This window comes from Phoca vitulina, unplaced genomic scaffold (assembly GCF_004348235.1).
Source record: "Phoca vitulina isolate PV1807 unplaced genomic scaffold, GSC_HSeal_1.0 scaffold9, whole genome shotgun sequence".
Taxonomy (NCBI): domain Eukaryota; kingdom Metazoa; phylum Chordata; class Mammalia; order Carnivora; family Phocidae; genus Phoca; species Phoca vitulina.
The window spans coordinates 8,277,535-8,291,311 of NW_022589712.1; the positions used below are offsets into that span (position 1 = coordinate 8,277,535).

Consider the following 13,777-nt stretch of genomic DNA (forward strand, 5'->3'; position numbering starts at 1 on the left):
TTACAATAAAAATCTTTATTTAGGTTTGGTCAGTACAGGTAAGATATACTGGAGTCACAGAGCAATATGCATTAACAGGATACAACAGTTCATAAAAACTGAGTAACTATGCACACAAATTTCTTAAACATTCAGTCACCTTAAGAGAAAATGCACAGATGTATGGTGGAAAAAACTGTATCTAACACTGAAACTACTATAGGACTCCATCAGCAAGTCCAACTTTTAGTGATAAAACTACTGTACTGGGCAAACTTGGCAGTCATAAACCCACATCTACTCTAACAAGTCTGAATGGTGCATAAGTATAATAACAGCATGAGTAAGAATGCCCTTACACAGCACAGGTTCTAGGAGAGACACAGATTTATACAGACATCATTGTGTTATACTTTAAGGAAAGATTTCCATTTACAACTTCACATTAACTCATATAAAAATAACTTGACCCTACACAAAATGTCCTTTTAGCAACATTCAAGGTAATTAACTGTTACAATTTCCAAAGTGGCAGAGGTATTGAAGCAAAGAAGGGGAAGGAAAAAAAAGGGGGAGGGGGGAGAAAAAAAACCACACCCACAAAAAAAGGCAAATTGTGACAAAAGTATGCGTTAATTTTCTGGACAGTATCCTCTCCCAAATTAAATGACACTGTATAAAAATTTGCTGGAAAAAATATTACAAAACTGAACCCTGTACATTTACACTTGAGTCCAAGCCATTCTGAACGTGGCGGGAACCCGCAGTTCGGTTACCTTTCCCACTCACTGTTTTCTCCTCTTGAGGGTCATGATTGGAGTCTGTGTCATTTGAGTGGTGTGTGAGAGAGTTTTCACTGCCCGTGGGAGAGTCTACACTTTCATACCCCGCACTGAGTTGATTTACGTAACTACTACCTCCTCTGCCAGTTCTCTCCTCTGAGCTGTTGGAGGCCTTATTACCATTCCCAGGAGAAGAAGGAAAGTCATCTTCGGCTGTGTCCCCCTCCCTGTGAAATCCAGACCCAGACGTCCTCGGCCGGGAGGAACTGCCATTACTTGGTCCGTTGGCCAGCCGACTGCAGTCTTTACCTGTGGCCTCTGCCTGTGCTACAGGCTCAGAAGATGTAGTCCTGCTGGTACTTGGGGCTGGAGCTTGAGACTGCTGCTGTTGGTACTGAGCCAACTGTTGGCGAGTCTCTTTCAGTTGTTGCTGAAGAACTAGAATGGTGCTCTGCATACCCTCTACTTCTTCATCAAGTTGAATGATGAAGTCATTCAGTTCTGTGCAAAGGAGAGTCAAACCTACTTTAATATCTCTTAAACATATTTTATATTTTTAAAGATTTAGAACATATTTTAAAAATATTAGTGTCTGTCACAAAGCCAGACACTCAGTAAATGTTTAAGTGAACGAATACAATTCTAAAAAATCACAAAATACTTAAAGTTTTTTTGCTTGCAATTTAAAAATAGCCATTTAAGAATGAGTTTGGGTTTTTCAGGGGTGGGGGGGGTGGGGGAGACATGCTTAAAATATCTTAAAGCAACCAAGTTAAAACTGATTCAAACCATCTAGCCATATACAACTGATTATAGCCCCCCCAAATCCACTCCACATGTTTACCTGGGGCCCACATGGCTGGTTCCCTTTCTCCTTACCCCCCTAGCCAGTGTTTGTCTCAGCTCCACAGCAGGTTTAGCCCTAGGGAGCAGTGGGTCCTCTACTCTAAGACTCCAAAGAGGCCTATGCTATAACAAAAACAAAAATCAGAGAAAATAACTCCTGAAAACTGATAAAATACACATGTCCATTAAGTCCTAAAAAGGCATGGGAGAGGGGAAAGTCCTTGACTACTATACAAAATCGCCTAGTCACTATGTTTACAAATATTAAGAGCTAATAAGTATCACTTTGAAAAGGTACGTTAAAAGGTATCATATTGACTACTGATCTTTGCAATTATCAAATATATTGACTTTCAATTTATTTATTTTTAAAATTTTATTAATTTGATAGAGAAAGAGCAAGCAGAGGGCACAAGACAGAAGCAGGCTCCCCGCTGAGCAGGGAGCCCGATACGGGGCTTGATCCCAGGACCCTGGGATCATGACCTGAGTCAAAGGCAGGCGCCCCTTAACTTTCAATTCTTTTCCAGAGTTCGGATATTTTAGTTACTATTCATCTTCCTCAAAAAGAGAAAAAACAGAAGGGATACAAGCTACACTTGCCCCCCCAAAAAAAGTGGGGGGGGGGGGAGAAGGAGGACGGCAGTGGCTGACAATTAAGTCCAGTTTATCTTTAGCAAATTTAAATATTACATCTTATTCACTAAACAGGACCTTAACAGGTACAATTAATTCTGTATTTTTAAACCACTGGAAATAGCCAAATACTTCCAATATTGACACTTAGAATATTGGTTAAATGAAGATAACCCCCTTTTAAATATTGAATATGAATTTATATATGTAATGCATTAGTAATAAACAGCCTATCTTTCACCAAATTCCACCCCCCAAAAAACCAAAAACTTAGGAAATTTGCACAATAAACAAGAGTGTGTGTGGGGGGGAAACCACTAAAGTTAAATGGCTTTGCTGACTCAACTAGAAATGTTTCATTTATAATTTTTCAGGACCACTGGCACAGATTAGTACATACAGAATCTAATCTATAATATTCATGCCTGGCAAATTTTTTAAAGCCAGTGCAAAGTTAACCAAACTTTTCAAAAAAACCCTTACCATCCTGACTGCTTTTAAGCTCCTCACTATATTTCTTCTGTAAAGCCAACTCTGCTTCAAGTTGTGCAATACGTCCCTGGGACAGCTGCCTTCCAAGCTCTTGATTCTCCTGGATAAGCATTCGACACTTCGCCATTAACTTTTTGCCTGTTTGGCTGCAAAGGAAAGAGCCATCCATCATAAAATGAAGACAAGTGTCTACAACCTTGTTTGCTTGCAATTATTACAGCAATAGATGTTAACACGTACAGAATGTAACTGTCACGGCAGATGCCTCCCTATAATTACCATCTTCTTTTCTGGAACACGTCCATCTTCTGCATTTCAGTATTTTGCCAATACAGCAGCAAAAATAAACCCTAAACAAAAAGTACCCAAATGGCCACATTTTCTATTACACTAGTAATGGATTCTGATATCTATTTTCATCCCAAATTATCACTTGAAATAGAAACAAGCCAGTTAACTAATGCAAACCTCAGATATACCAGTATTAATAAAACACTAAGGTACTTAGTTTCATGGAACAGAAAAGTTCTTGAAAAGATAAATGCAATAACGTAGAGTATATTTACTGTTGCTAAAGTAGCATTTGATGAGGGTGCCTCTTCATAGGCAGCTGTCATAAGAATGTTTATTGCAGTAAATGAGGCATATTCAATAATTGTTTTTAGAGACTTTTAATATTTTTAAAGTAATCTCTACACCCAACGTGGGGCTTGAACTCATGACCCTGAGATCGAGTCACATGCTCTACTGACTGAGGCGTCCCTAAAGAGCCTTTTTAAAAAGAGCCTTAAGAATATTTCCATCCGCGGGGTGCCTGGGTGGCTCGGTCGTTAAGCGTCTGCCTTCGGCTCAGGTCATGATCCCCGGGTCCTGGGATCGAGCCCCGCATCGGGCTCCCTGCTCGGCAGGAAGCCTGCTTCTCCCTCTCCCGTTCCCCCTGCTTGTGTTCCCTCTCTCGCTGTGTCTCTCTCCGTCAAATAAATAAATAAAATCTAAAAAAAAAAAAGAATATTTCCATCTACTAATCCCTCATTTAACTTTTTTTATATACTTTTGAGCCGTCTTAAACACAAGTTTTTAAAAATTTAATATTGATATGTGGTTAAGATTTTATTCATGTTATAGAAGATTACCTTTAGAACAGGAAAATAAGATTGGGGTTGTTTATCACAAATATGTAAATATGTTAAATATCTGCCAAATTAGGAGCACCAAACTTTCCACAAATTAGTTACCAAGTATTAGTGCAACCTTCTATAGAACCTACACACACATACACAGCAACTACAAAAATGCAATCAAAAGCCTTGTTAACAGTCCTCAATGAAACTTTGCCTTTTTAGACTCAACAATAACAAGAGAAATGATCACTTTTAAAGGGATCTGATTTAAGTACATAATTGTGATGTTACCTGATACTTGAATAGGACAGCCTGATACTAAAAAAAAAAATTTTTTTTAAGTGGGCTCTACACCCAACATGGTGCTTCCAACCCCGAAATCAAGAGTCACATGCTCCACCAGGGACAGTCTGATATTCTTCTGATGGTGTTAAGTTCAGAAAGACCTAACCTAACTGGTTAGAAAATTTTTTTGCTGACACTTTCTGTTCTTTCCTTCACCTACCAGGGCTTTCACCTGCCTGATATATCACTTCAGAATGCATCTGAACCTGATTATCATAGGCTTTCAGACTTAAAATGAGAGCATTTTGTAAATGATTCTCATGCTTTGACTCCGCGTTGTTTTGTTTTTTTTACCCATAGTACATATCCTACCCTAATGTAATTCAAGCAAAAGTTGGTAATTTAAATTTATCTGTGGTACAGTAAAACCTGGGTTACTGCTGCTCAAAGCAGCCTCAGGTGAAAGCACTTGCTAAGGGTTTTATTCTCTATATGGCAACTTTAGTAGCTGGTGTTCTTGTTCATTGCAACTGTAGCTCCAGAAAACTCCCCTCCCCACCATCTCCCATTAGCACCCTCAGACTTTGGCCTCCAATGAACCGGAGTTTAGAAATCCCACGAGGGAGTTCAGAGATAGGTACCGCTGTCAGGTAGCAGCTCTCCTCCCACCTTACTGTCCATGCTCCCACAATTTTGTTTTCTTATACAAAGTCTATATAGCATCAGTGTTTTCCAACTAACCTGAAAATCCTTCTATGTGAATTTAAGAGAGAGTAGGAAAAAATACTGTAAAACCAATACATTAATTTGTGACCTGACTTAATCTCATATAAAGTATATCATAAAGTGAATGCAAAAAATGTTTCATTCATAGTCGTAGTACCTTTTTATAAAGGCCTGGTCTAAGATAACCCTATCACTTCTAAAATTAGTGATTATTCAAACAAGTCTTAACAAAACTGTTCTTTACACATTTTGTCATTTTACCATGTCATATAAGATTTATGTTGTGTTCATCACATCCCCCAAAATGAGAAGAGTTCAATTACAAGTAACTGTCTTTGGAATAATTTTCTTTAATTACAACCCCCCCAACCCATTCCTAAAATCAAATAATTCCAAAGAAAATATGAAAGGAAACAGTTTGAGAGAAAGATTTATAAAAAAGAACAGACGCTATACATTGCTTTATAATCACAAGGAAGAGGGCCAGGATATCTGAGAGGTGTACACAAAATTACCTAAATGATTAAATGCAAAACAGAACTGTCAAAACAACTGAAATAGATTGCTCTTAAATACTCTTAAAATATATGCACTGTTACATGTATGGAATATTTTAACTAAAGCAGAGAAGATAACTCAATCTTTCTCTTTCAAAATTAAAACAGAATAAGAAAGTGTGTGTATGTGGGGGGGACCCACAACCCATTCTATTTGAATTATTCCAAACACAGTACTGACTGAGCACTGTTTCAAGTTAATGATGTATTTATAGTACCGTTTATAGCCTATTCTTTACAGAACAAAAATCCATTTACAGGTGATTAAAATAAATTATGATTTATTAATACAAAGAAAATATTATGTAACCATTAAAAATTAAGTAATCTAAATGTACTTCAAAAATAAAAAACTGTGCAAGGGATAAAATGTGTTGGGGGGGGGACGCCAAGCTTCAATCATCTATGTTACGTACGTTCACATTTGTTTAAAATCGATATCTATAAAGTGACTGTATATGCATAGAAATTATCTTGATGATACCCAAGAAACTTAGCAGTGGTTACTGCTCTTGGAGAACAGATTGGGGAAGGAAAGGTCACATCCAGGAGTGACTCTCACTTTTTGTCTCCATCTTTCTTCATGCTGTTCCAATTTTATACATGAGCCTGTATTAACTTATTAAAAAACGTTTTTAACAGTAAGAAGAAAAAAAATCCACAGACCTCACAGTGACTCTTACCTAAGCGGCAAAGAAAGATGCTGGCTAATAAATCTGAGTACATGTTAATAATACATTTTATGAATTATTTCTTGACTTACTAAAAATATGCAGGCCATTTCTACTGTGATCTTAAATGGCATAAAATATACGCAAATGCCTTAATGTGGCACAATAAGCTAATTTCAAACAGATTTGGTTACTTACCCTCCAACCCCACAAATAGTGAGAATTTTAGAAGCGGACCTCTTGCTGTAAAGTCACACAAACCACTTCTTCAACCCACCCTCTGCCCCACAATCAGTTCCCTAAAGCACAAACATACAAGATACTTACAATTGATTTGAATGGTTAAGAGAGAACTTAAGTCACCCTTGTTAAAACTGCACTTAAACGTTGGGACAATCTGGAACATATATCTTCCACTCATCTTAGACTCCATTATCACCAAGTGAAAATTCGCACTGGTGACTTATAGAATGATCTGACGAAAAAAATTCACCTCCAGGATTGGATGGAAGCATGAAGAAAATAATGCCTCATTTATCTAAATGATCAAATGAATTTGCTAGAAATGATCACTATACCTTTTTTTCAATTCACAAAATGTCTCACTTAGGCCAGCCCACAGTTCCAATACATTATGTCCCCAATCTTCTGGTAGGCACCCTGTGAAGCTGTCCCACATTAATTTCTACTGCAATATCCTGGGACAAGGTGTCAAAAAGTAACAAGTGTCAAGTCTCCTTGTCTTTTATGATACCAGCTGGAAAAACGTAGGTCTTTAAAAATGAGACACAGCCTTTTCCTTCACTTTGAAGAGCACAGCAACAATTTTTCCAAAATCAATCTGCTCTCCACAGCCCCCCAAAATCAAAATGTTAAAAGTACAACAAAATCATCATAGTATTCCTTGAACTTAAAAAAAAAAAAAAAAAAACAACTATTTCAAGGCACATTTAATTTAATATCAAGAGTGCAATACAAAAGGCCCAAATACAATGAAGGAAACACATTCCCCCATTAACACCAACGACAATGCTCTTTCAACATGTGCCTGTTGAATGGAATGGGGATTTAATTTCACTACTAAAAAAAATAATGCAGTGAGTCTCATCACAGCCAATATCCTTATACAATCTAGTAGTGAAATGAATGTTTATAATGCTTCAAACATTTTCAACCTGAAGTTTGATACCACACCTTTTTGTTTGTACAGTCCTCAATAAGATTATCTACAGCATTAGCAACCATTCAAAGAACAAACCATTGATTAAAACCACATTGATTTAAGGCTCAATCAAGTAATATAGAGCCCCAAACTAAATGGTTAAATATATGAACTACTTGTACTGACATCTATTATTTGATTCTCTCGTGACTATTATTAAATTGGTTCTTAGCAAATAAACTCTTTAAAGGCAAAATTCACCTCATTTGAGTTTTGACCCAGAAGTTCAACAACAATCACGAAGTCCACAGTCTTATTGGCAAAACTGATATACAGTGTCTCTAAGTCACTATGCTCAAGGTTAAGAGCGATGCATATTCCATTTTTACATTTTACTGGAATTTTACATGTTCAATTCATGATTTTAAATCTCTAGGTTTTCATTCCTCCAAACTGTCTGAAGACACAGTGTGCCACAGACTTAAAACTTCTGTTTCTCCCTCTATTTTCTTCAAACAGAAACATTTCTCAAGTGTCTACATGTTCTAGAAGGGGAATTTTTCGGAGGTGGCCACTTCTTCGGAATAGTCCGACGCCATCAGGCCTCTGAAGCAAGGGGAGGGGGAAGAGAAAAAAGCTGAAACACAAGGTTCATCTGGTAAGTTTTACATTAACCATTACAAGCTGGATAGTATAAGAATGTGGCTTTTTTTGGCTCAAAAAGTCTGAGTCTTGGTGTGGAAACGAGTACTTGGCTGTCCCACCACAGCTTTCTCGTAGTGGGACTGTCAGGGAAGTCTTGACTGGGGAGTATGATTTGTTTACCTATCAGGCGTAAACTTCCAGGCACTCAGTTCATTTTGGGCTTGTTCCAGTTTGTCTTTAGTCTGTTCCAGTTCACCTTTCATTTTTAGGAAAAACAAGTTGATCGCTGGGTCTACCATTGTTGATCTCAGTTGGGCAACGCTAGGCTGCTGGACTTGCTTGAGGTACTGGATTTGAGTCTGTACAAAGCAAAAAAACCAATTACTACCAAATCAAAGAAAAATATATACATAGGAAGGTGAGACAAAATCCCTTTCGTTCACAGAATTTACTAACTTGTTAAGTCCTTCCCCCTTTGATCTTAATATCCTCTTAGAAAAGTACAAATTATAAACAACTATTTAAGGTTATCCATGTAGGAATTAAGGCTATGATTGCATTTCCATATCTGGAAAGGCTACATCCTACTCTGAAACCAAAATGATACCAAAAAAAAAAAATCACTGTTGTATTTCCTAAAAATGTTGACACCCACTAGAAAAAAGCCATGTGTAAAATATTATATAAGAGTACAGTGAGGGGCGCCTCGGTGGCGCAGTCTGTTAAGCGTCTGACTCTCTTAGTTTCGGCTCAGGGTCATGATCTCAGGGTGATGAGATCAGGCCCCACTGAAGTTTCTCTCTCCCTCTCCCTCTGCCCTGCCCCACTGTGCACTTGTGCTCTCTCAAATAAATAAATATTAAAAAAGAAAAGTACAGTGGTTTCCTCTTTCCAAATTTGTATCTATAGAAATTATTCTATGTATGTCTCCTAAAAAATACACCTAGTAAAAAATTGGAACTTAAAATACATATTTGTATTTCCAAATTTAAAAATATATAATGCTTATATTTACATGAGTTGTCATTACAGCATTATAAATAGCACCTTACGTCAATATATTCAATTTTTCCTTCTGAGTAGATTTGAATCACAGAATTGTATAGGTGGAATGTGCCTGACCAAATCCAAACTGCTTATTTTTGAAATTAAATAAGCTAACTGTCCAAGGATACAGTTAGTTCAGTGCCAGAATTGAGACTAGAGAACAGTTCTCAAGCCTCCTCACTCCCAACCTAGGGCTTTTTCCACCACACCAGAACCCCTCTACTTACATACGAAACCTTCAATTTCGACTTCAGTTGTACTACTTACTAGCACACTAAAAATACATTTCTAAAATATGAAATACAGTTTATTAGCATTAAATGCATCACTTTCTTCACATCCAAAGTAGATTTGGTTCAAGATCCTGCTGCACACTAAGGCTTAAATAGGATCAAAGTTAACAATTTACAAACTGCTAATTTCTACCATAAATTTAGTAAAAAATACAAATATCTGGATTGGGAATATATTTACTATTTCATTGAGCAAACAGAAGTAATTTTTATTTAGCTTAATGAGATTTTTTAAAGTAACTCATTTTAAACAAAAAAGTACAACTGTTTATTCAATATAAGACGAGTTGCTAAAATAATTGAACAGGAATAAAGCGTATCATATAGTATATACACCACGGCCTGGGATCCCTAAAGAAAACATGCCTCTCCAATACTGACACAGTTACTATTTAGGTTTACAAAGTGAACTGCCCTCATCTGCACATATAATCTTGCCCGTTCCTTATGTTTTTGCTCCTGCCGCCCTTTCTGCAAAACCTTACTCTGTATCTAACTGAAAATAGTTGTTTAGCTGACCTGTGCAGGGGAGAGCTGTAAAAAATATGACTAGAAATGGGTAGGTTCTAGTTCAAATAGCCTTAAAAACCTGGGATGAGAAGACAAAAGGGTGATGGAGCATCACCAAAGGCTCCGATCAGGCATGATATGATCAAAACTGCCAGAGTATATATAAAATAGCTGGAGAATCACAGAAGTGAGTCAAGAGCATATATTGTCTAGGTAAGTGTTAAGAAGTATAAGAACTACATGTTGTATGAAAGGAACACTCCCCTTGACAAGGATGGAATAGGCCCTCACTCCTGACAACACACATATGGTTAAGGCATCACCATCCACTGTGTGGCATCTAACCATTGTTTAAAAAAAAAGTACATAAACTAGGATGGCAACGGTAGGACCCAAGAAGAAAGAATTCAAGACACACTGGTGCTATGCGATAATACTATTGACATGAGCCATTCACACTCTACCAGTGGTTAGCACTTTGAAGGTAAGATTCATCCTTTTCATGTGATAAGCATGTAGCAGAGTGCCATACAAACAGAGACCTAAAACTAGGTAGAATCTAGAATCCTTAATACCAGAAAAAGTAGAAAAGAATCAAAAAGTTTTGAAACTCGGTACTCTAGAGACATAGTACCCACTCCATTAGATATGAAAATCTAAGAGGAAAAAAAAATTTTTTTTTGAAGGGATGGAGTGAGTGTTACAAATAAAGAAAAGAAAATTATATTCAAACTACTGGGCAAGACTTCCTGGAAAAATGTGTCCACATAAAAAAAATAACCAAAGATTGGGATGGTCAAGAGTTTAAACTACAGAAACTAAAGGTATATGATTATTGAGAAAAGAAATTTTAAGAAATAAAAGGACTGTGACTGAGCCCTAAAAGAACACTATATTAGTAAGAACAGAATTAGGAATAGGACTGTGCCCCATATATTATCAGAGTCTCCAATGATCAGAATATTGCCTTCTGCATTAGATTTAATAAACAGTGTTATCAGACCAATGGAGATTACACAAAAGAATTCAAGCAAATTTCAGATTTTTGGGGCGCCTGGCTGGCTCAGTCAGAAGAGCATGCAATTCGGCCGCCTGGGTGGCTCAGTCGGTTAAGCATCTGCCTTCGGCTCAGGCCATGATCCCAGGGTACTGGGATCAAGTCCCACATCGGGCTCCCTGCTCAGCAGAGTCAGTTCTCCCTCTACCTCTACCCCCTGCTTATGATCTCTCTCAAATAAATAAAATCTTAAAAAAAAAAAAAAATGCAATTTTAGGGATGTGAGTTTGAGCCCTACATTGGGTGTAGAGATTAAATAATTTTTTTAAAAATTTCAGATTTTCAAAATTAGAACAACATGGATAAAACTACCTCTACGTTACATAACATATATACAAACACTAATAAAAAGAACTGGGTAAGACTACTGAAGATAGCATATAACTGAACCTAAATTCAACCAGAGGTGAATGATCAAATATGTCACCGGATTTCAGATCTATGTAAAAATGGCAAATATTACAAATGAAAGCTGTAACATTAAAAGCAGATATGGAAGAGGTTACTGATACTAACAAAAAAGTTTTATACACAGAGAGGTAAAGAGAGCAAAGGAGAAAGAGACAGTTTGCTTAGCAAGAGCAAATGCTTCTTATGCCCTCAGGTATCAAGAAAAATATCTGAATCAATATACTGATTCTCGTATGTTAAATTTCAGAGAATAACTTAAAACTTTTAACTTCTTGGCCAAAAAAAATATTTTTATAATCCAACAATGGGGTGATCTACCAAAATTTTAGCATTTTATAGCTCAAAGCCTACCTACCTTAACAAAATGTTCATTTGTAATTACTATTAAGTTTGTAAAATTAGCTAACTACCAATACACGTAATAATGCAGACTAAAAACCAATTCCTCAAAAGACCTAAAACATTTGAAATACTTACAGTACACTCTTGCATCTCTTGCTCCTTGGTTGCTAGTCGCATTACAAGGATGTTTTCCCTGCGAGCAGACTCTTGCTGTTGTTGCTTTAGTTTTTCTTCAGACTCCCTTAACCCAGTTACATCATTAGCTGATGAATAAAAGAAAAAAATTCCATTATGAATTATGAAATATAATTTCAAGATCAAAATGACCTACTCAAAATAAAGTTCAAAATGACCTACCCAAAATAAAGTTCTGATTGCCTTTGTCAAGAATAAAAGCAGGGGCAAAAAAATTCATCAAGTCTTTAGTTTCTATCCTACTTTTATAACAATCTGTTATAAAATTTGTTCTTGATCGTGAATGCTCTTTTAAGAGATAGCGGTGTTGGAGTGGCCTACAGCAACCTAATACTACGTAGAATTATGTTGTCATTGCACAATCTACCTCCAACAGAACATGGGGAACGTCGTTATCTTCATCTATAGCGTGTCCACAACGTCCTGACTATATTGTTTTCAACCTATCCGATGAAAACATGCCAGTAACTGCATAAAAAATTATCACTTAAAGCTCTCACAATATTGGGGCACCTAGGTGGCTCAGTCAGTTGAGCATCTGACTCTTGGTTTGGGCTCAGGTCATGATCTCAGGGTTGTGAGACTAAGCCCCACATGGGGTTCAGAGCTCTGGGCAGAGTCTGCTTGAGATTGTCTCCTTCTCCCTCTGTCCCCCCCGCCCCCTGCTCGTGCACATGCACGTGCAAACTCTCTCTCTAAAATAAATAAAATCTTAAAAAAAAAAAAAAAGCTTTCAGGGCACCTGGGTGGATCAGTTGGTTAACTGTCTGCCATCAGCTCAGGTCATGATCCCAGGGTCCTGGGATCAGGCCCTACTTCGGGCTCCCTGATCAGTGGGGAAGCCTGCTTCTCCCTCTCCCTCTGCTGCTCCCCCTGCTTGTGCTTGCTCTCTCCCTCCCTGTCTCTCTCTGTCAAATAAAGAAAATCGTAAAAACAAAAAAAAAGCTTTCACAATACTAATGTCTATGGATTATAATATAATCATATAGTAATTGAAATTTCAGGGTATTAAGCTTTCTGAACTTGGAAAACAATATTGCTTTGTATACTCACAAATAGTATGTTACTCCTAACTCAGTGAAAAGTGACAAAAACTAAAATGGTTTGAAATTAATAAACTTTGTTGGTATTATTTTTCAGTTTTGAAAAATCTGTAAATATGTACCTATACCCTGTTATTACACATTAAGCTCTCAGAATTTATGTGTTGCTTCTCTGTACCTCCTTTCTAAAATCAGTAACTCAAGCTTCACTTCCAATTCTTCTGTGGAAGGAATTATGGACACATCAAGGAAAGTTTCAAGTAGTTATATATTTCCCCATCTCTACTCTCAGACACCTGTATGTAATTCTACTAAAACAATGATGCTATTATACGATTATTACATATCGGGTCTTCCCCAAATGATTGGGTAGGAATTCCTCAAGAAGAGGGATCATGGCTCATTCATCTGTTTTGTAGCAGCAATATAGTGAATGCTTGGGAGAGTTCTTTAACAAAATGCTTGAATGAAAATTACAATTGCTTAGGGGCACCTGGCTGGCTTAGTTGGAAGAGCGTGCGACTCTTGATCTCGGGATCATGAGTTTGAGCCCCACACCGGTGTAGAGATTACTTAAATAAATAAAAACATAAAAAAAATTATAATTGCTTAGTAAAACCAATTATCCTGTGTCTATAACAAAAATCTAAAAGGAGATAGTCACATAACTTTTAGGAAGCTAATATTCAAACTTACAATTAAGATCTGTGTACTTGCCCTCCAAAGCTTGGACATATGCTTCATACTGTTTCCATCTAGTACAAAAACAAATTCATATATTAGTTGTCACATTGATACTTTTATTAAAAATACTAGAAAATCACACACATAAACTTATAAATTTAAGTAATGTGAAGAATTTCACTACATGATTTTTAACCAATAATAAAATTAGCCACTTCATTATTCCTTCTGAACTTACGGAAACTACGTAAAAGAAAATACAGAAAAAAAGTGTTCTCTGCCGAGAATATACC

At 36.8% G+C, this 13,777-nt stretch overlaps 1 protein-coding gene and 1 pseudogene across 2 annotated transcripts in view; one reads left to right on the plus strand and one right to left on the minus strand.

The window, feature by feature from the left end:
• The window catches only part of WTAP (WT1 associated protein), a 26,188-nt gene continuing 12,411 nt past the window's right edge, over positions 1 to 13,777 (minus strand). For both annotated transcript variants that reach the window (XM_032407542.1, XM_032407541.1), the window contains exons 4-8: positions 13,497 to 13,555; positions 11,698 to 11,825; positions 8,083 to 8,261; positions 2,727 to 2,881; positions 1 to 1,262 (exon numbers count right to left, since the gene is read on the minus strand). In XM_032407542.1, the coding sequence (XP_032263433.1) occupies positions 679 to 1,262; positions 2,727 to 2,881; positions 8,083 to 8,261; positions 11,698 to 11,825; positions 13,497 to 13,555 (1,105 nt within the window). In that variant the 3' untranslated portion in view covers positions 1 to 678. The remainder of the gene's footprint in view (positions 1,263 to 2,726; positions 2,882 to 8,082; positions 8,262 to 11,697; positions 11,826 to 13,496; positions 13,556 to 13,777) is intronic.
• LOC116634809 lies at positions 9,993 to 10,105 on the plus strand (annotated as a pseudogene).